Raw genomic sequence first — 22,989 nt, forward strand, 5'->3', positions numbered from 1 at the left:
CTTGCTTCTTTGTCAGGAACATTTTTCAGACTGGGGAGTCTGAGGCAGAGATCTGTGGAGCACGCAGCCGGGGTAACGCATTGGGGGCTGGGTTAATGGAAAAACAGCAGCATGACTGTTATCTGCACTATGGTGGGCTGAAAGAAAAAAGAGATGTACAATTTCAGTAAAAAAAATTAAATGTTTTGGTTAAAAATGTGTTTAATGCATCAGTCTTCTCTACCTCTCTCTATAACTTTTCCTTCCTCTATCCTCTCCCAGATTTTCTTCCTCCTGCTTCTGCCCCCTTGTTCTCTTCCCTCAGTCCACTCTGCTCCCATCCCCCTGCTCTCCTCCCAAAACCTCTTTGCCTCACACGTTCTCTCTTTCAAGTGAAACCATTTATCTAAGTAACAACAGTGACAGATATAGAGGAAACTACCTTTTATCCTTGTTTTTATCTTGTGCCTCAGACTCTCCTGAGAAAAGAGATGGGATGAGCAGAACGCTGGGTTTCAGTCAGAGAACTTGTGATCTGAAAAGGCATAAGAATCAGGGTCTGTACTGGGAGGCTCTCATCAGTGTGGCAGCAGCTGCTCAGACTCTGGACGCAATCCCCAAATGGACAAATCCACAAAGTGAGATGGTCTGGTGAAAACAGCTGCCATGCTGCTTTTTAAAGCATAACCCCAATGAGCAATTGTTTAGCTCTGATGTGTTAAGACTAGTCACTGGCATTCTCCTGTAAATCTTGACTAGGACACAACCCACCCAAGCTGAGATACACCAAATCCAAAACAAACACTAGAACAAACAAATGATCCAAAAATCCCTGCGTTTCTAACAGGCATCTTTTGAGAGACAGTGTGACAGTACTGACTAGCTCAGCCCCATAAGGCACTTGGCACTGCAAAATCCTGCATGGTACTTTGAGACCTGTGTAACAAAAAAGGAGAATGTCACAAGACAATTAATCAGAATGTCAGGGGTTGCCTGTATGCAGTTAAAAAATAATACAAACAGAGATAATGACAAACAAGCATAGAAAAGACATTTTAAAAATTAAATCTTCCTGTTTTAATTCCAGTGCTGGAGCTTTCAACACAAAGTGACTTTACCTTCAAGATTCTTCATCAAACATCTGGTTCTAGTCTCTCTCTCTCCCTGGTATTTATAAGACCTTTGCCTAGAATCAATGTTAAATATTACACTTGTGAGTACCAGCAGACAAAATTAACACATGTGGAACCTCTGAAGAATCTCAGTCTGGCAGAGGAGACATGATACTGCTTACTTAAACAATTTCTCCTTCCTGCTTCTTACCACTAGCCTTTACCTGTGTTGTTGTTACATGTCATCTACTTATCTTTTCGAACTTAAAGTGGAAGTAGCATGGGATGGCTTCTGGCACTGTGGTGACCAATCAAAAGGATGGGTTGCGGTTAATTCCTGGATCAAATCAAGCACAGGGACATGACTAGCAGGCTCTCTAGTTGGCTGGCTGGCCCATATCCTTTCCACTTGACTGGATATATGAGCTTCCTCCAACCAGCTTAGGGGCAAGAACGTTTTTACATACATCATTCTCAAGGCCCTTGAACAGCAATCAACATGAGTAGAGAGTTCGATCATGCCAGAAACCAACTGTCATGACTTTAATAACATGATCTGCAAAATCAGGTGCAGTTTTATTGACTTGGGTAAATATATTTTGAAGGCGAGAGAGCTGATTTGCTGGCTGACTTTGAATAGGTTCAGATGTTGGTATTCCAATTTGTTTGAAGCTTGAGTAAAGTCAAAATTCTGTGGTGACATTCACACTGCATCACAAACTCTGACAAGGGATGCTTCCTAGTGGCATTTGTCTGCACAAGACTGATGGGCGTTTTGGCAAAGTTGAGACGCTCTTTCAGTTCGTACCAGGCATGGCATAGTTTCTGAACTAAGCTGGTAATTTTAGGAGTATAAGGGACTGTAGCTAAGCACAGATAAAAAATTGTGGATGCAATCTCTAATTGTTACATGAGGATCTTTGACGGGTCAATAAATAGTCAGAATTGTAGCAGGTACTTGCGAGAAAGGGAGGACGGAGACCCACTGGGTGATAACTGACAAGATAACAGAGATACTGTCTGAAGACTTGGCTAATCTAGTCAGTCTGTCCATCAATCTGGACATAGTAGGTAGAAGGTTGTAGTTCAAAAGTGTAAAAGGTTTACATCAAAACCAGAGTTCATGTTCATCACGGCTTTGGGCCAAATGAAGCACAAAACTGCAGCTGTGTGAATTAAGGCACCCACGGAGCATCTATGCTGGCTGATAAACACAAACCTCAGTGTGGTGCTGCTCATCTAAAATGGTTTATTGAAGAAAAGAAACATTTAGATAGGCCACAGTTGTAGAATGTTAATCTGCCAAAGATAATAGTTACACTGCAGTGCGCTTATTTGTTACCATCAACAATGTAGTTGCAAATTTTGGGGCATGACAGACAATATAAAAGCAGGTTTTATAGTGGCTGTCACGTCCAACATTTTACAACTGTATTTGCCAGGGTATGAAATCTATGCTACCATGTGTGTAGAACAGGTGGATTTTTCAGTTCCCATAAAATTTCCCTTTTCTTAGCAAAACGGCAGTTAAAAGGGTCTTGCCGGAGAAGTTGCTGCTGTTGCCCTTCCACCCAGTTGTTCTGACAGCTGTGGGAGCTTCAAGAACAAATGTCTGGAGCAAAGAGAACAGTGTTTTTTAAAACTCCTTGATGCAGCTGAAGAACTGTGCAGGGGCCAGTACAATAGACCCAGGTACCCTGAAACCTTGTTAGTGTGCCCAGAGACAGGCACAGCGTGGTCCAATCCTGCCTACGGCATCTTGGTGAAACTATAATAGAAAGTCATTTTCTAGAAGAGGTTTCGAGGGACAGGCTAAACACAGAGATCAGTAGGAACGTGGAAGCAACCAACTGCTTAATGGGATTTAAAATTTCAGCCGTCACCTAGATGAGCTGCAGGCTATTTGTTATAGCTAATGTCTATGAAATAAAAAGTTTATTTGACACTTAGGTGGCTGAGACTGCTAGATAACAGACCAACAGTTTTGAAACCATGAACCAGTAAGACCCAGGCCAGTCCCTCAGTAATGGGAACTTGAAGGCATGATATGAAAGGTGACACTTTAGTGACTTGATCAAGAACAGTTAAGATAACTATGCCGGCTTTGGACCAGAGCTGCCTGACAGTGGAATGCATGGAAATGTGTAACAAGAGCTGAAATAGGCTAGACACATCGGGAGGAGATCAAAAGGTCTCTCCTGGCAAGTCTTTGTTCAAGAAAATATAGCACAGGAGTTAAGATTTGCTAAAGAACCGCATCCTCAACTACCAGAAATTTCTTAAAATGTACCAACTCATTGGCAAGAGGCGAGTCATAACACACATCATCACAAACTTTGGGAATTTAAAGTTGTGGCTGACCATGTAGGATGTAGATGTAATAGTTGCAGCAGAGAATTCTCTTTGTTCATGAAATCAGAATCAGAGAGCTGGCTGCTGGTGGCATTCTGATCAGAAATAAATCTTGCTGAAAAGGGATAGTGAGAGCCAATGAATAACATCATCTATGTTTATCTTTGTATAGCATGACCTCCTCAACACCTATAATTTGGTTTGCATCCATGAAAGCAATGGAGTGGGGGAAAAAGTGCAGACCTCAGTATGGCTATTTTGATTATCTGGTGATGCCTTTCAGTTTCTCAGATGCTCCAGCTACCTTCCAGAACTCTGTCAATGGCATTTTCTATCTAGCCCAATAATGGTGGCATACCATTATTTTCATAGAAAGCCAACCTTCCCATGGACAACATGTTTGGCTAGTACTGAAATGTCTCTAGGAAAGTAGTCTGTATGTGAAGTTAGAAAATGCTAGTTAGACCGATCTTCTGTGTAATTTTTAGATTACTGGTATATAACCTCCCTCAATGGCATTAAAGATTTCCAAACTGGTATCCCAAATGACTGCACTTCTCTGAAAGGACATGCAGTTCCTCTTCAGTTGTTTAAAGGAAGAGTACACACTAAAACCTATGTTGGCATATCTAGATCTTGTAAAACCCTTTATAACCAAAACAGATATATTCAATTCTGTGATCAGAGCTGTACTGTCACAGCAACATGGCCCCCAGAATCACCTCTCCATCCTGCTTTTGGAAACTCACATCCGCAAAACAAATGTGATGATGAGTCACCACTCAAAGACAGGGCGGACACATGCCCACTAAGAATTTATAACACAGAGCCCACTGGGATTGGCATTTACAGCACAAAAGGTATGCACGCACAGAGGCCTTAAAGCCATCTGTTGCTATCTGCTCAAACCTGAGCATTGCTACACCTTTGACAGTTGGATGCCTTAGCAGGTGGAGCTGTAAAAGTACATGACACTGGTTTAGGAACTACATTTCTCTCTGCTGCCATGAGATGCATCCAGTAATGAAACCTGCTTTGCAAGTCATGAACTTCTGCCTGCAGCACAACATCCTGCACCTGTGGTTTAGCAACTTGGTCCTGGAGGCTTTGTATTAGATTCAGAATGTCAGTCAGAGAGGATGAGTAATAGGTGCGGCAGACTAACAGCTATCTACTCAGACTGCTTGGAACAAGAAACTGAGGGACATGCAATGCCACACGCGCATGATCAGAGGGCAAGAGAACAGCCCTTATGAAGAGAGGCTGAGAGCCATGAGACTCCTCAGCCTGGAAAAGCACAGGCTTAGGGATGACTTGGTAGCAGCCTACAAGTACATAAGGGGTGTGCATCTGGATATGAGGGAAAGCCTGTTCACCAGAGCACCCCATGAGATGACAAGGTCCAATGGTAACAAACTCCTGCAAGGCTGTTTCAGGCTGGACATAAGGAAAAACCTCTTTACTGTCTGAACCCCAAGACCTGGAATAGACTCCCCCCAGAAGTGGTGCAAGCACCTACTCTGGACACTTCAGAAACATTTGGATGCTTATCTTGTTGGGATCCTTTGACCCTGGCTGACTTCCTGCCCCTTGGGGTGGGGGCTGAACCCGATGATCTTCCAAGGTCCCTTCCAGCCCTAATGTCTATGAAATCTAGGCAATTCACATCATGCTGCCCCAGGGGGCTTGTGCTTGAACCTGTTTCTGGTACATCAGTGGCCAAACCACCAAGCTACAGAGTCACAGAATCATAGAAAATTCAGGTTGGAAGGGACCTCAGGAGGTCACATCTAGTCCAACCTCCTGCTCAAAGCAGGACCAGCCCCAACTACATCATCCCAGCCAAGGCTTTGTCTAGCTGGGTCTTAAAAACCTCTCACTTGCTGTGGCCCAATAAATATAGGTATACACAAAGTGGAACAATTTCAAAAGGAGACTGAAAGCTATCCAACTGCAAATGCCTTGCAACTCAGTACATGGTACTCTTCAAGGAGGAAGGTTATGCAAGTTCAAATGTCTAGTCCAATTCAGACAGGAAAAGTTTCATAGTTTCTAGGGTTGGAAGGGACCTGAGTAGATCATCTAGTCCGACCCCCTGCCATGGCAGGAAATAATACTGGGGTCAAACGACCCCAGCAAGATGTTCATCCAACCTCCTCTTAAAAAACCCCAGGGTAGGAGCCAGCACCAATTCTCTTGGAAGTTGGTTCCAGATCCTAGCCGCCCTGACCGTGAAGTAGCGCTTCCTGATATCTAGCCTAAACCTGCCCTCTGCCAGCTTATTCCTGGTCACTCCTGGCAGTGCACGGGGGAATAGTGACCCCCCCAATGCCTGCTGATCCCCCCTGACTAGTTTATAACATGCCACTAGATCCCCCCTCAGCCTTCTCTTTTGGAGGCTGAACAGGTTCAGGTCCCGTAGCCTCTCCTCGTAGGGCCTGCCCTGTTGTCCCCTGACCATGCGAGTGGCCTCCTCTGGACCCTCTCCATGCTGTCCACATCCCTCTTGAAGTGCAGCGCCCAGAGCTGGACGCAGTACTCCAGCTGCGGCCTGACCAATGCCGCATAGAGGGGGAGGATCACCTCCCTGGCCCTGCTTGAGATGCATCTGTGGATGCACGACAAGGTGCGGTTGGCCTTCCTGACTGCGTCCCCGCACTGCCGGCCCATGATCATCTCGGAGTCAATTATGACTCCAAGGTCCTTTTCCGCCTCCGTGCTGACAAGAGGGGAGTTCCCCAACCTGTAGGTATGGTGCCGGTTGTTCCTCCCCAGGTGCATCACCTTGCACTTGTCTGTGTTGAATCCCATCCTATTCACATCCGCCCACCCTTGTAACCTGTCTAGGTCTGATTCAAGTATTTGAACACAGGTCTCCAACATCCCAGGGACACGCTGTAACTTCTGGGCTGTTGGGTAAAAGGCTCCAAACATGTTTTATACCAACTCACTTGGATGTCACAAGCTGCAAACGTGCCTACCAGATTAGGCCTTACAAGCAAGAAAAATGGAGAAATGCCTAGTTTGCAAATCCTCTCGGTGTTTAGTGTTGTCACTCAGCATTGGTACAGTTTCAGTGGTTAGTTTTCATGCTCAGAGGCAGAGGTATAAGCATCTAAGGCTGTGGTAGAAATGTATCTGACATGGGAAAGTAGACACCTTATCTATTCAGTAGCAACCGGGCAGGGACTTCAGGATCTGGCGCCTGAGATGGGGTGGGCTGCCACTGCCACATTATGAACTAGCCCATAAGAGCCAAGCAGCTTGACGCTGTCCTCTCCTGTTCCCAGAGCCCTACCTGCTCATGAGTGCTGAACTTAAGATGCAAAAAGCCAGCAGCAGCATTTTGGTTACGGAAGAGGACAGACAGGCTGCTCTGATAGGAAATAAATAGACTAGCAAATTAGGAGCTGTCTGAAGGCTCTGGCTTACTGAAAACCTTGGTGGGACGGCTGGCTTGCCTCTGGGCTGCTGTGCTTATCAGAAGCCAAGAGCTGGTTGTGGGGCTCTGTGAGAGGCTAGTGCCCCTGGGGCCCATCTGCAGCAAAGGGAGACTGAACAGTGGGCTCAGAGAGGCTGAAGCATAACTGAAAGGAGCCATATGTAACACTGAGCTACAGGGGAAGCCACTCAGAGGAGCGGGAAAGAGAAGCACAAGAAATAAGTGAGTTAAAAATGCCTTCATGAAAAGTGAGGTAGGAAGCACCTTGGGGATGCAGCGCCAGACCAAGGAAAACTGGCTTCAACTGTTTTATGCAAGATCCCTGGACTAGAACTCACAGGAATAAGGTACATTTGGGTTCCTCTACCAACCCTTGTGGAGAAGTTTTCAAGGGCTGGAAAAACCACTGGATTCCATTTTGAGAGGAGTCTCTCTTAGGACCCTGGCAGACAATGCAGTCACACAATTGAGATCTGAGACATGCCATTGTGGATCCCCAAAATTGCAGGTCCTGTCATGCCAGGTGTGCTTGACAAGACAAGAGATTTTTGGGATTTGGGAGAAAATTCTTCAGATTCCAATCATGCAACTGCAAGCATGCAAGAAGCCTGACACTGGGGACCAGGCCAGCTGCAGGCATGCTTTTTCAAGCTCAACATCAGGGCCCAGCTTCTGTCTGTACCAGGAATGTCAAAAACATAGCCCAAGGGCCAGATACAGTCTATAGAACAGTATGATCCAGCCCATGGGTTACTGGACCACCCCCTGTGCTACCTGCAGCTCTGGGTCTATCCCACATACCATGCTGGCCCCAAATGCACAGCAAGCCTCTGGGCCAGCATGGCTGCATATAAAGCGTGGGACTGGAGCCCATGTCATGGGCACTGCACAGGAGGTCAGTCTGGTCTGGCCCATAGAGTGGCCCAGTGACCTTCATCGGTCCACAGGGCCAGATGTTTTACATCCCTGCTCTACAGCATAATAAGCATGGTGAGGGCTCTCTACTTTGCTGGTTCTAAGGTTGTGGAACAATCATATAGGAGGAAAGAGATAGGAAGGAATGGATTAAAGACAATTGCTCTACAGTTTGTTATTCAAGCAATAAGCCCTTCTACATTGTTTTATACAAAAGACCCAATTCTGACCTGTGGGAAACACTTGAATAATCCTAGAATAGAAGGTTATAATTCTTGACACTATGTACATACTGGTGTTAGAAATAATCAGCTAGCACAGCTTGCTTTGGCAAGGATCCCTATGTCTTGGAGGAGTAGGACAGGGAAGAATGTATTTCATATTAGTTTCCATCCCATACAAATCCATTGTCTAATCTATTAGCATATCTACAGTCAACCCCAACTCAACTACAACCCCCTAACTTGCCACAGGTAAAGCAGGGGTACCACGGGGTGTTAAATGTGGTGTAAGAGTGTTGTTCCCATGGCTACTTAGAAATTACGTAAGGCTAGGATTTCTTAGGGTGACGTCTTTCATTGGACCAACTGTACATATGGGATAGAGTTAGGCAAGCTTTTGAATGCAAGACATTCTCCTTCAGGTCTGAGTAGAACAAGCCAGGCACAGCATAGTGAAAAGTAGTTGCAAGAGGGGGTGAGAGAAAGTGCCAAGGGTAGTTAAATACACTAAGTGATCTAGGGAAGAGGGTTACACCTCCTTCCACACTACAGAGGAAAGCAACACCCCCCTTCAGTCCATACCAATCTGACCATGGGTTAAAATTCCTTCCTGGCTCCAAATATGACAATTTGTCTGACCCTGAGTGGAAGAGCAAGACCCTCTAACCAGGAGTCTCTGTGTTTCAGCCCCAGCAGGAGCACAGGCACAGCCCAGTCAAAACCCCCAGCCCCAGCTGCAGCCAATACCCAATGCTTTTGAGAAAAGCCAAAAAAAGAAAAAGAGCACAAATGCACATAGCAGCAGGTGGGAAATATTCCTTCCCAGCTCTGTGCAGCAACCAGCAATTCCTAAAAGCCTGGGAAATCCCCATAGCAGAGCATATGTATAGCTACACTTGTATCATCCCTGACCAATGCTTGTCCAACCTCTTCTTGACAACCTTCAATGACGGAGGTCCCACAGCTCCCTAGACTATTCCCACTGCCTCACTGTTCTAGCAGTAAAGAGGTGTTTCCTGACATCCAGTCTAAATTTACTCCTAACGGCAGCCCTTCAGAAACATGAAGGTTACTATTATGTTCTCCCCTTCTATGCCTTTTCTGCAAGCTGAACATGCTCAACTCCTTCAACCTCTCCTTGTATAATTTGTCTTCCGAGCCCTTCATCATGTTTGTCACTTGCCTCTGGACCCTCTCTTCTTATTGTTCACCTGATGCCAGGTTTCTGACAGGTTTACCACTGCCCAGGCATCTAGCAAAATATTTTTTCTGACAATCAGATGAGGATAATGCTATTAAGAGTTGAAACCCAATGCCTAGAGGCTTTACAAACTGCCTAGAGCAACGGTATCATTCAAAAGAGGGTCACAGTCAGTTCAGCTGGCCATTTGGAAAAGTTCTGTTTCAAAAAGAACAATAGAGAAGAGCAATAAGAGAGACAAGGGAGCAGAATCTTTTTTGCTGACACAGAACCACCAGAAACAGGCTAACTGCTGACTAGTCATTTATGCAAATACACCTATATAATTAACTTGTCACCCACTGCAGTTGTCTGGGACAGAAGGTGTGTTATTTGTCTGCATGTGCCCTGTGACAACCATTTTTTGACTATCCCTCACCTACTGCCAGCAAGCCCAAGTTTTACCAGAGTTTTAGTTCCCCGTCAGTTGAAGCCACTGTCCAGTCTATTTTGTCTGGATCTTCCAGGTGTTTTGGTATATTGGACAAAGATCTTTTATAGATTAATTTTATTCCAATAAATTGTTTGGTATTTTTATGTTTAGATCCCTTCAAGGGATCAACAGTATAGTTGTTTTGAAGGTTATAGCTGTGAAAAGATCTTAAAAATCGTAATAAAATTATAAAAACATGTCTGTCCAGAGAAAATATTGGTAAACAATCTGGTCCACCAAGTATTCAAGACAGCAGCCTGGGATCATCTTTGTCCAGACTGAAAGAGTTAAAAAAGGTATTGTTTTGGGATTTTTTAACATTTGTTCTGAGTTTGGAGCTAATATGCTCTTTTACACTCTAATTCTCTCAAAACTAGCCACTTTGGCTGCGTCCCCATGAGAAGGGCATGCGGTTGTGCTGTTGTTTTTTTGCCCTGGCATACACCCCTGTACATGGGGTTAGTGCAGGCAAAAATGCTCTGGGTGGGGCAGAGGAGGCTGAGGCCAGCACCTGTGCTGGCCCCAGCAGCCTTACCTGGGGTCCTCCTGGGGCAGCAGTGGCAGTGATCAGGCAGCAGGGAGCCTGGCCAGCAGCCAAACTGAATGAGGAGAACTGAACAACCCAAACAGAATGAGGAGAAGAGAAACCATATCTTGGATGGCTGGTTAGATTTAAATATTCTTTTTCTGGTTGACTTAGGTTTCCATGTAAAATCAGGCACCTCCCAAGAAAAGCAGTACAGAATCTGAAAAGAAGAAAAGAAGTGAGGTGGGGTCTCACTAACCTGTTAATAAAACCAGCTTCTTCCCTAGTATCCACAAGAAGTATGTTTGCTTGTCCAACAGTTACGCTTCCACCTCTGGATTTTCCACTGTGCTTCTGTGTTTTAGACGCGAAACCCTTCAGAGCAGGGAGCCAATTTTTTGTGCACTGTACGGTGCTGAATACATTGTGATTACCAAATTAATTTGATACAGCAACTACAGCATCAGCTAACACACTACATCAACCAATAAAGGGTAAGGACAGCATTTCTTCTGAAATGAGATCTTTTCTGAATGCAGCACTTCCTCTTTCCTCTCTCTCCTTGCTAGAAATCCAAGCAGAGACAGCAATGAGGAAATCTTCCAACAGCAGCTATATTCAGAAGGAATAAAATTCACACCTGAACTGAGAACCAGCACAGAGGCTCTTCACCCTTCAGTATTCTGAAAAGATGACAAAATAGAAAGAAAGCGGTCCTTTGGCATTGACCCTTGCACAGGGCTGAATTTTAACCACCACAGGCTTGGCTGAACGCTAATGTCCCAGGAAAAGAAGGAATCAATGTTGCTCTTTCTTAGGAAGAATTCAAGACAAATTCCCCCAAACCCCAGGAATTCAGGAAGCATTTGCAGGACCATTACCTCAAGTCCACTGCCCATCCAGGAATCACTCTGACAAGTTACCCCATTTCCTAGGTTTCCTAGTAACCAGAATTGCCGTCTCTCTCATGCAACTCTTACCATGCTCCCTGATGTGGACTCTGTGAGCAACTATAAACAGCAACAGGATGACTCCAGTGGCATGTGGGATCCTGGCCTAGAGAGGTGAACTATACTAGTGACTCCTCATGGGAGCAGGTAACAGAGGTCCTCTCTGACAGTGGCCCACAGGAATGAACCACATTGGTATCTCAGTACACAGCAGATGACTCATGGGCCATGGGTGACAGTAGCAACTACTGGAGCTCATTTTGGTCAGAATTTGTTCTCTGTACCTGAGCCCCTGTGATTCCTTTAGAACATGGACACCAAAAACCCAAAGCTGATGGTCACCTACTAGGAAAACAAGGCAGTTTATCTCCAGCCACCCTGGAGCTGCACCTGCTTTCCCCTCTGTCCCAGGGCAGCCACCAAAGACAATGACAAGCCTCCCACTGGCTGTAGGGGAGCCAACTTTCTGCCCAGGTTTGGGAAACCTTTTGCAGAGCTGCAGCTGTCTCAAGGCCTGACGCTCCCAGGGCCAGAAAGTGGAGGTGACAGCAGCATGATTGATTCAGTGGTGGTACACGCAGCAGCAACCCAGCAGGATGGATCAAAGAGCAAGCTGCTCCTGGTGCCACCTCCTACCGCCCTGGCAGGGCGGGGCGGGGAAAAAGAGGCCATGCACGGAGTCAACAGAACTAGGTCGGACCTGACCAGAGTGGAGCCAGCACCAGCACCATGGACAACCTGGCCTGGCTGCTGCTCGCTGCTGGGTGGTGCTACTGCTACAGGGCTGTGGGCTGGGGCCCAGGCTGTGCAGAAGGCTCCTGCCTCCAGGGAGGAGCTGGCGAGTGCAGGCCAGGACACAGCCAAGGGAGCAGGGACAGGCAGGTCAGGGTTCATCAGACGCTTGTTCCCACCCACTGGTCCCACTTGCACCTATGGCAAGTCTCTGCCAGTCATAGGCAACACCATGGCCCAGGCCCCACGAGCAACCATCATGTCCCCAGGGCAGGGTGGGGGCAGAAGCAGGCACCACAGCTACCTCTCTGGGAGGGGTGAGGGCACCAGAGGCCAAAATGCCAGGCCATGGCCAGGCAGGTTCGGGATGGAGCAGCGCAGCTGCCATTGGGCAGTCAGGGACACTTTCTCCCTCTTACCCACAGTGTGGGTTGCAATATCACACACCCTCTGGAAATACTTGCACATTGGGAAGCTCTTTCCCTGTGTCTGCAGTGCTGTCTGCAACACCTTGCCCAGGTGGCACCCCTCATTCATGGGCACACTGGAGGGGAGGGACAGAATCCAGCTAGATCTAGACAGGTTACAGAGGTGGGTGGATGAGAATAGGATGGAATTCAACGCAAACAAGTGCAAGGTGCTGCATTTAGGGAAAAGGAACCTGCAACACACCTGTAGCCTGGGGAACTCCCTCCTTGTCAACACAGTGCCTGAAAGGGATCTTGGAGTCATTGTTGACTCCAGGATGAACATGAGCTGCCAATGTGAGGAAGCAGTCAGTAAGGTTAACCGCACCTGGTCGTGCATCCACAGATGCATCGCAAGCAGGTCCAGGGAGGTGATCCTCCCACTCTGTGGGGTGCTGGTCAAGCCACAACTGGAGTACTGCATCCAGTTCTGGGTGCCGCACTTCAGGAGGGATGTGGACAACATGGAGAGGGTCCAGAGGAGGGCCACCCACATGATCAGGGGGCAGAAGGGCAGGCCCTACGAGGATAGACTAAAGGCCTGAATCTATTTAGCCTCCACAAGAGAAGGCTGAGAGGGGATCTGGTGGTCATGTACAAACTCACCGGGGGGACCAGTGGAAAATTGGTGAGGCTCTGTTCCCCCCGAGCACCACCTGGGATAACAAGGAATAACAGCCACAAATTGATTGAGAGCAGTTTCAGGTTAGACATCAGGAGGCATTACTTTATGGTTAGAGCTGCAGGCTCTGGAATGGGCTCCCAAGGGAGGTGGTGCTTGCCCCTACCTTGGGGGTCTTCAAGAGGAGGTTGGATAGATTTCTGGCTGGGGTATTATGATCCCAGCACTCGTTCCTGCCCAGGACAGGGGGTCAGACCTGATGATCTGTTCAGGTCCCTTCCAACCCTAGTAACTATGAAACTGTCTCTGCTCAGCCACACGCGTTATCGGCTGGCTAACACCTTCTCCCCATGTGTCTGTCCTCAAAGTGCAACTCAAGGTCAAAGTGGTAGAGTGCTGCCAGGTGGCTATGGAAACAAACCCTATGGTCCGTCACTGAGCACTTTCCATCACAGCTGTGGGCAAGGCTGGACCACTTCCCACATTTGCTGCTACACCCTGAAATAAGCGGGTTGGTAAGACTAAAGTACCATGTGGGCACAACTTAGGCCACGCCTGTGCATTGCTTTGTTTTGAGAGTTGTATGTATTAAAAAAGGGAGGAGAGAAGACTGACCTGTAAGCAAATGAAATGGAACCACACAGGTTTGCAGACTCTAAAGCTAGGGAGACTAGGAGGACTGCATGGGTTCAGTCCTGCAGGGAGCAAACCAGGAAAGCCAAGGCTGCAACTGAACTCCAACTAGCTTCGAGCATCAAGGACAACAAAAAGTCCTTTTTCAGATATGTGGGGAGCCAGAGAAAAAGCACTGGACCCCTGCTGAACCAGATGGGACAACTGACGCCCAGGAAAAAGCCAACCTATTAAATGGGTACTTTGCATCGGTCTTTCATCAGTCCCATGGGACGCCTATGCCCGTTACGGGACAGGGAAGTCCGGGTGAGGGAGATCCTCTGCCTTCCATCAATGCTGACCTCCTGAAGGAACACCTTGAGAGGCTGGATACCTTCAAGTCAGCCCGCCCTGACAATCTTCACCCCAGAGTACTCAAGGAGCTGGCGAGCATCATAGCCCAGCCCCTGGCACGGATCTTCAAGAGCTCCTGGCGCTCTGGTGAAGTGCCCAAAGACTGGAAGAAGGCCAATGTGGTGCCGATCTTCAAGAAAGGGAGGAAAATGGATCTGGCAAACTACAGGCCCATCAGCCTGACTTCTATCCCGGGGAAGATCTTAGAAAAAGTTTATTAAAGAGGCCATCCTTAATGGACTGGCCGACGCGAACATCCTGAGGGATAGGCAGCATGGGTTTGTTGCGGGTAGGTCTTGCTTGACCAATCTCATTTCTTTCTACGACCAGGTGACTTAGCACCTGGACAAGGGAAAAGTGATTGATGTTGTATACCTTGACGTCAAAAAAGCCTTCGATCTGGTATCCCATGATCACCTCTTGGTGAAACTGGCCAATTGTGGCTTTGGGTCCACAATGATCCACTGGCTGGGAAATTGGCTCCGTGGTCGGACCCAGAGGGTGGTGGTTGACGGAAGTCAATCATCGTGGTGTCCTGTGACCAGGGGGGTCCCCCAAGGCTCTGTCCTTGGACCCATATTGTTCAGTATCTTCATTAATGATGTGGACATTGGAGTCAGAAGTGGCCTGGCCAAGTTCACTGATGACACCAAACTCTGGGGCAAAGCATCCACGCCAGAAGACAGGTGGGCGATCCAGGCTGACCTGGACAGGCTCAGCAAATGGGCGGATGAGAACCTGATGGTGTTTAACACTGAAAAATGCAAGGCTCTCCACCTTGGGAGGAAAAACCTGCAGCATCCTTATAGGCTCGGCGGTGGTACACTGGCTACCGCTACAGAAGAAAGAGACTTGGGGGTCATCATTGACCGCAAGATGAACATGAGCCTGCCATGCGATGCTGCAGCTAGTAAAGCGAGCAAGACGCTGGCTTGCATCCATAGCCGCTTCTCAAGCAAATCCCGGGACGTCATGCTCCCCTTGTCCTTAGCCTTGGTGAGGCCGCAGCTGGAGTACTGCGTCCAGTTTTGGGCTCCACAGTTCAAAAAGGATGCGGAGAAGCTTGAGAGAGTCCAGAGAAGAGCCACGCTCATGATCAGAGGTCAGGAAAACAGACCTCATGACGACAGGCTGAGAGCCATGGGGCTCTTTAGCCTGGAAAAGTGCAGGCTCAGGGATGATCTGACGGCCACCTATAAGTTTATCAGGGGTGACCACCAGGATCTGGGGGAACGTCTGCTCACCAGAATGCCCCAAGGGATGATGAGGTTGAACGGTCATAATCTACTGCAAGACTGTTTCAGGCTGGACACAAGGAAGAATTTCTTTACTGTCCGAGCCCCCAAGGTCTGGAACAGCCTGCCATCGGAGGCGATTCAAGCACCTACACTGAACACCTTCAAGAGCAAATTGGATGCTTATCTTGCTGGGATCCTATGACCCCAGCTGACTTCCTGCCCTTTGGGCAGGGGGCTGAACTCGATGATCTTCCGAGGTCCCTTCCAGCCCTGATGTCTATGAAGTCTATGAAAGCCAGGAGACAGACTACAGATTTTCACCAGATACTCTGTGCATCCAACCCACAACTTCTCACAGTAGAGCAAACCTTCTAACACTTCAGCGATGGAGAAGCTACCCAGTCCCTAACTGAGTTCTCCCAGGAGTTACCTAATACCCAGCTAAAACCACGCACCTTTTCAGGCAGAATTTGTCCAACCTCAACCCCACATCCTGGAAAGCAGGTTTTTAAGTTAAAGATTCCTCCCCAGCGCTAAATGACTCCTACATGCTAAGGGCTGGTCACTAACGCAGACTGCCTGGGCAGCAGACACAAGCCAAGTGCAAATCCCCACCTCGGAGAAGGAGAGCGTGGGCTGTGCCGGTGGGGTAGGGGCCGGCCAAGAAGGGCTGGAGGACGAGTGCCTGGGCAGGAGTCGGCCCCTCTCCTGGGGCACCGCTGTGGCCAGAAAAGCACGGACGAAACCCACGGAGATGGAGCAGGAGCGGTGCCCGTAGCTCCGCACCCGGCACGGGGGTCCATAATGCTGGACCGCGAGCGGGCCTCGAGCTTGAAGCCCAGGTTTCTGTGACAAATCCTTGTGCGCGTGACCTGCCCTCCGCCCCGTCCCCACGTCTGCAGGTCTCGCAGTACCGGCCCCCGGCAAACTGCCGCAGCCGCCGGCTGCTCCACGAGCGCCCGGGCCGCCTCCCTGGGCTGCCAGCAGCGCGACCTCCTTGCGGGGAGGGAGCGGACACGGGGCCCTGCCCTGCACTCCCGGCTTCACAGCAGAGCTCTCCTCACAGCCTCGCGCCCAAGAGTCCCAAGACAGGGGGCCGAGGAGACTCACCGCCGAGCGATGCCCGCGCCTCGAGCGTCCGCACGCGCCCCGCGCCGCGCCTCCCGGCAGGCTCCGCGGGACTCCACTTCCCGGCAAGCTCCGCAGCTCCCGGCGGCCTGTGCGACTCCACTTCCCGGCAAGCTCTACGACGCCGGCGGCCTGTGCGGCTGCGGGCGACGTTTCCCGGCAGTCCCCGCGGCCTCGGGCAGGATGATCCACGAGCTGCTGCTGGCGCTGAGCGGGTTCCCGGGCGCTGCCTTCACGTGGAGCAAGCGGGGCGGCCTGCAGGTACCGCCGGGCCCGCGCCCCGCCCCGCCCCGCCCCCCCGACCGTCCCGGCCCGCCCCCCCTGACCGCCCGCCTCGCCCGCAGGTGAGCCAGGAGCTGCCCTTCCTGCACCCGAGCGAGACCGGCGTCCTGAGCCGCCTCTGCCGCCTGGGCACCGACTACCTCCGCTTCACCGACTTCGTGGCGCAGTACACGGGCCACGTGCAGCAGCAGCAGCAGCAGCAGCAGCCGCAGGTGGGGCCGCGCCGGGCGTCGGGGCCCAGGCCTGTGTTCATCTTGACAGGACCCACCCCGCCCTGCCCCGCGAGGCCGCAGGGCCCCGGCTGGGGGACCCGCGAACGGCTGCCGCCAGTGCCACAGGGCACGGGGAGGGTGGGCGCAGCCCGCTCAGCGGGGCCGGGGGCCCTGGCTCCTGGCACCAGACCCTGGCCCGCCTCAGTCCCAGGTGCGGCTGCAGGGCCGTGCCGCCACACCCTGCTTGTACGCTTCCACGTGGCACACGTGTTGCCACTGCCCACCCACCCACACCCTGAGCGGCAGGACGTGTCGGCTCAGGGAGCCCCCCCGTGGGCCAGCTTGCGCTTCGCTCGGGCCTCGACCCGCCGGGGAGGCAGGCGGCAGCTCCGGCGCAGAGCCCTGGGCAGGGTGCGCTTGTGCAGACGCCGGTCCGTCAGCTGCCAGAGACCCGGGCCCCCGCAGCAGCGGAGCATGCCAGGCGGTCGTTCCTCGTCCACGTCTTCTCGCTGAGGTTCTGGTTGCGCTCTTCCCTGCACCTGCTGCTATCCGCACACCCGGGATGTTGCCTTTGACATCCCAGGGTCTTCGGCTCAAACTCCTCCCGGCCCCGGCCAAGCTGTCTGTCCGCCAGACGAGAGCCGAGGTGCTGGCTGGGGGCCCAGGCATCTGCAGGGCTGCCGTTTGGTGCCCTGTCTTGGCACATCTCCAAGCAGTCTTGCTGTGCAATGTCTACAAACCTAGGTGCTTCCAGGCAGCAGCGGACACTGGTCTGTCTTTCTCTGCTTGGTGCTTTCCTCTGGTGCCTGGTTATTAACCTTCAGTTTTACTTCTCTTTCTGTTCTGTCATTTTTTTTGTCTCAAGAAATCGGTTGTGCGCCTAGTGCTATCTCTGGCCATCGAGGGGGGATGTAGTTTCTGGTAAGGCAGAGCTCAGTTATGGCATAACAAATACAGCAGTCTCCGATGGGGGCAAGTAGTAAGTGCTTTAGAGGGGAAGTCTGTGAATGGAGAGGATCTTTCTATGCGTGCCCCATGTCACCTTCCCTCATTGGTTTAGAGAGGTCAAAGGAGGCATCACTGACTTCTGTTTAATAGCTCCCAACGGACCTGTCCACCTTCCTTTCCGAACTTGCTTATACCATCTACCTCCACAAACGCTTGTGGCAACAAGTGCCACAAGTTGGCTACGCGCTGTATATAAACAAAAGCACGTCCTCTAACAAGATGCCTGTGGTGGAGAGTCCAAACCAGCAGCGCTCTCGCTGAGCTATGGCCTAGGGCCTCTTGTTGGAACACTTAGGCGTTGTTGACCCCGTGTCACTGACGGGTGGGCGGTCGCTTCCATTTGGTTATCCATAGCGATGTCTGCCTTAGCGCAGTACTGTCTTACCTGCTGCAGTCAGGCTAATTTGGAGAAGGAAGGAGAGCAACAGGGAGAGAAATACCACATGAGAGCGAAGAGCAAAGGCTTGTGAAGCCCCTGCAGACTCTACCATGCAAACCTAATTCACCTGGGGAAGAATAACAACTTGCAGTCACTGCAGACTGGACAGGCTTTGTAAGACTCGAGGGTGCTCGCCCATCCCACTAGGCTGGTGGGGCTGTGGAAAGTGCTTTACATACATGTGCCTCTTTCAGTGGCTGCCCCAAATAACAGCAACATGTTAGTGGCCACCTTTATTAGATGGTCTTCTGTCTCCAGACTGCCTTGCAGTGGGCACCTGCCTCTTCTGTGGCGAGCAGTGTCTCTGAGGGGACTGAATACAGGTCTGCTCCATCCTTGCCAACATGAACGCCATCTCATAACCTGTCAGTTCTGTTGGCACTTGCTGCGGTTGTTCGAGATGGGTATGTTTGTAACTTGGATCTCTGGGCTGGTGTTAAACCATCCAGACCTGCCTGGGGCCAATCCAGACTTTACTGTTTGATTCCAGGACCATCACCCATCCCAGCAGAACCCAAGCGGGCTCCATGGGATTTACTTGCGGGCCTTCTGCACGGGGCTTGACTCTGTGCTGCAGCCCTATCGTCAGGCACTGCTTGACCTGGAACAAGAGGTAAGAGGGAGGTGCTGCTGTGGTACTGTGTGGCTGGGCTCTGGAAATGCTGCAGCCTGAACTCTGGTGCAGTGGGGACCTGCCTCTTGTATGGCAAGTAGCCTGACAACTAGCTGCCAGGGACAGGACAGGAACTTTCACTTTTCACTTTGGGGATGTCTTCCAAATGGCTACTGCAAGTGCAGTCAGTACTGGTCAATGTATTCTGTGTCACTGACTTCTTGATCCATGTGAGGTCTCCCTCAGTTCCAGGGCAAGGCTCTGTCACTCCAGCTGTAGTGATCCATGCTTTTAACTCTGAAGATTTTTAACTAATTCCCCTGTTATGGCCAGGATAGCAGTTGTCGTGTAACCTCTCAGGTGGAGTCACTGAGTCGGTGGCCAGTGGTCTCACTGTGAGTTGCAGCCTGAAGTGGGACATGGCCCAAAAGTCTGTGGAGTGAGCTGCGAGCAAAGGCTCTTGTCATCAGGCTGTCTGCTCTCACTTACCTTCATTCAGCCGGACTCATAGGCTGTGGATTATTTCAATTTGTGCTAACTGCTGTTGTCGTTGCAGTTCCTGGCTGATCCTCATCTCTCCATCTCGCACGTTAACTATTCCCTGGATCAGGTATGTTGCGTAGGACTTGGAGGCTTCGGGTTTATGCACCTTAACGCTCATTGGTACAACGTGGGTAATGGTGCAGAGCTTGGCATTGCTGCTAGACCCCCATCTTTCCAACCACCTGACAGCTGTACTTCTCTCCTGTGTTTTAATGTCACCATTAACCTTTAGTCCTAAGCTTGCAAGAAAAAATAGATTTTCCTTCCTGCAAGGTTGCAGTAGCTGGTAGCACATATATCACCAAGGTGGAAGAAGCTACATGGTGTCTGTTTTTAGGCATCTTGATTTCCAAAATCATTAAATCCAGTGTGTTGTCTTTCATGACCTTTCCTCCATGGAGTCCTGCCAGGAGTCTTATGCTTTATTGCATGGCTGAAGAACTTGTGAGTTGGGGATGCCCGGATAGCCCCTTTAAAGAGTATAGGAGTGTGCCTGGGGCACAAAGAGCTCTCACTTCAACCATGCATCTGTCCCTCCATTTCCTGAAAACTCATTTGGAGTCCAGCTCTGAAACTGGAGTGGTGGGGGGAGCTGTTTGATTTTTTTTTCATATCCTGGAGCCAAAGTCTCAAACTTGGCATTTTGAGAAACTGCAGAATCACAGTGATGCACTGCCAGCTTATCAGTACAATTTTGTGTTCCACACAGCTTGCCTACTGTGCAGAGTGTCTCCGGACCTGCCTATCTCCTCTTTCATGATGCAGCTTGAGCCTGATGCTGGCGTAGTGTTGCATTTCCCATATCTTAGGCTGATTGTCTGTCCGTGCAGAGACTGAGGTCTCCTGTTCTAGGGACACCCAAATCAGGGCGATAGTGCTACCTACTTGTGGGGCAACTGAAGTAACCAGCTAGAAAATCACTACATTTTGCTGCTTTGCCCCAAGTGCCCTTGCTGTCTCTTGCTTAGGAGCCTGCTCTTATGTGTTGATCCTTGCTTTGCAGTTCCAGCTGCTTTTCCCCTCGGTGATGGTGGTGGTTGAGCAGATCAAGACTCAGAAGGTACAGTGAGGGGTGACTGGGGCATCCACGCTGGGATGTGGCATTCCCTCTCTTTGCTTTCAGTTGGAGTTGCTTGTGGGTGGAGGTGTCACCAGATGATAGACAGGGCTTGTAGGTGGTTGGTGGGTGCACTCATCAGGAAGTAACGGGTTTCTCAGGGTCTGTCTTTTTCTCAGAGGCTACATGAAGCAGGCAGCAGAGAGATTCTGACCATAAGCAAGAGTGAGGCAGTGGGGTGATTTGCATCTTTAAAGTTGAGGGAAAGAGACAGATTTTTGGCAGACAGGCTTGGAGCTGGGACAGGATGCGGATGTGCAGCAATCCTCTCCCTTGACCTGGTCACACTGCTGTCTTCAGTATACAGGGATGGAGCATGTTGCCATGTTTGCGGCTGGCTTTACTCCTCCTTATGCCTGATCCCAAAGGATTTGCATCCCAGGAAATTGGGGGCATTTGCTAGATTTTGTGAAGCATTGGGGGAAGCTTGTGTGCTGGCTGCTAAGTGGTGTCTGGGAAAAGGGGCTCACACAGCATTTCCTAGAGTAGTGGTTTTCAAACTGAGGTGTGCACACCCCAGCCGCGTGTGGCTAAGCTGTAATAATGGTGGTGAAGCTTCTGATTGGCTAGTGTGTGATGAGTGATGGTATTGCTGGGTGTTGATGCTGGCATCAACACACTTCCTGAGGAGTGAATGTGGAGATGCACTGGGGTTGAGGGAAATGAGCAGCGATGTTCTTCAGGTAAAGGAGTGTGCAGCCAAAAAAGTTTGCAATCCACTGCCCTGGAGTTTGTGAAGCCTTTCCCTTCCATCCCATGGCAGGTCGTCATTGAGACGTCTGGAATGCCAGCAGTGCATCAAGACAGCAACTTGCTGCTGATCCACTGTAACTACTTTATTTCTTCTGCAGATTCATGGCTGTCAGATCCTGGAGACTGTCCACAAGCACAGCTGTGGAGGGCTGCCCCCCGTGCGCAGTGCACTGGAAAAGTAGGGAGATTCTCTAATCCTGCTGCCGAGTTCTTGTGGAACAGCTGTAGTTAGTAATAGAATCTTTTCTCCAAACACCCCTGTTTGATCCAGGAAATGGGCTTGGGGCTGGGCTTACAGCCCTGGGGGTGTAAGTCCTCTGCTTATCCTCAGGATGAGTGCAGCCTGGACAAAACCAGTGTGACCTCTGCCAGACACTGATCTGCCAGCTGTCTCATTGCTGAGCTGCTGGGGCATCTTCTGGGGGAGGGAAGTTCAGTCTCCATGGCTTCTCAGCTGAGGTGGCCAATAAGGAGCCAGCTGAGACTGGCTGAGTGGTGAGAGTTCTGCTAGTTACTGTCGTGATTTCCCCATTACCTGGTGCAGTTCCTGTGCACATCACAGTAGGAGCTGCTTCGTGGTATCACTGGCCCTTGGGAGTTAGCTTGGGTGTTCAGACAGTAGGGTAATTTGGTTAGTTGCACACTGATAGAGGCATGTCCCTGTGGAGAGAACTGGGGCACTGACTTTCCAGGTGTGGTTTGTGGAGCTGCTGAGATGTCCGGGTGAGAAGGAACAGTGAGCTGGAGGGTTGCCATATGGCATCCTGGGCATGTCAGTGTGTCACATGTCTGACTGCTTGTAATGGAACTAAGCAGGTGTCATGCTCGTGGCAGGCACAGGACCATCCATGTCTCCTGGGAGCGCACAGCTTTCTGGCAAAAGAGCTCCTATCTGGCCAACTGATCTGATGCATAATATATGTTCAGTTCCAGCTGCTTTATACACAGATCCCTCTTACTTCTTACTTCTCTTGGTCTCCAGGATCCTGGCTGTGTGTCATGGGGTTATGTATAAGCAGCTGTCTGCCTGGATGCTGCATGGACTGCTGCTGGATCAACATGAAGAGTTTTTCATCAGACAAGGCCCATCTTCAGGGAATGTCCCTGCCCAGCCAGAAGAGGAGGATGATGACCTGGGAATTGGGGGGCTAACAGGGAAACAGCTGCGAGAGCTACAGGACCTGGTGAGGTTCCAGCTCAAGGCATAGCTTCTTTAGGGCATTTGTGGGTCTGGGCAGACGCATGTGGCCAGCAGAAGAACCATGTGCACAGATGTTCTCATTGCTTTTGCGTCCACAGTGCAAGTGCTCTGTGAATTCACCCCCTGATATTCCACACTCAACTTCCCTGTGTAGGAAGGTCAGGCCAAGTATAAGTTGCACAAACGCACAGACTAGGAAAGATAAAATAGATTTTTAAGGACAATTAGCAGAAGGCATAAAGATTTTCAGTTTATCAGATGCTGGGAGCCTGTGAAATGATTGTTCAGCCTGCTGGATTCCCAGAGAAATAAAGGACATGGCAGAGGGATCAAATGCATCTCTTCCTCAGTTATCTCCACAGAGGATGTTGGAGATGCCTATGCCAAAACAGCTTCTTTTCAGATAAAGAGATGAAGACTCCTTAAAACTGAGTTGTC

General features: G+C 50.0%; 1 protein-coding gene and 1 long non-coding RNA gene across 4 annotated transcripts in view; one reads left to right on the forward strand and one right to left on the reverse strand.

Moving 5' to 3' along the window:
* LOC149851939 (uncharacterized) lies at positions 1-16,480 on the reverse strand. The gene is made up of 3 exons (XR_016439344.1): positions 16,366-16,480; positions 422-514; positions 1-137 (listed from the first exon to the last, which is right to left on the reverse strand). It is a non-coding gene; the product is annotated as an uncharacterized LOC149851939 (long non-coding RNA).
* TUBGCP4 (tubulin gamma complex component 4) overlaps positions 16,445-22,989 on the forward strand; it is a 20,729-nt gene continuing 14,184 nt past the window's right edge. The window contains exons 1-7 of one of the 3 annotated variants that reach the window (XM_090029175.1): positions 16,445-16,644; positions 16,728-16,877; positions 18,815-18,937; positions 19,494-19,547; positions 20,484-20,540; positions 21,449-21,528; positions 22,333-22,534. In XM_090029175.1, the coding sequence (XP_089885301.1) occupies positions 16,567-16,644; positions 16,728-16,877; positions 18,815-18,937; positions 19,494-19,547; positions 20,484-20,540; positions 21,449-21,528; positions 22,333-22,534 (744 nt within the window). In that variant the 5' untranslated portion in view covers positions 16,445-16,566. The remainder of the gene's footprint in view (positions 16,645-16,727; positions 16,878-18,814; positions 18,938-19,493; positions 19,548-20,483; positions 20,541-21,448; positions 21,529-22,332; positions 22,535-22,989) is intronic. The other 2 variants (XM_090029174.1, XM_090029173.1) reach the window with 2 other exon arrangements.

The sequence above is a fragment of the Crocodylus siamensis genome, chromosome 15, assembly GCF_052110815.1.
Source record: "Crocodylus siamensis isolate JL-2025a chromosome 15, ASM5211081v1, whole genome shotgun sequence".
In the NCBI taxonomy this organism is placed as follows: Eukaryota; Metazoa; Chordata; order Crocodylia; family Crocodylidae; genus Crocodylus; species Crocodylus siamensis.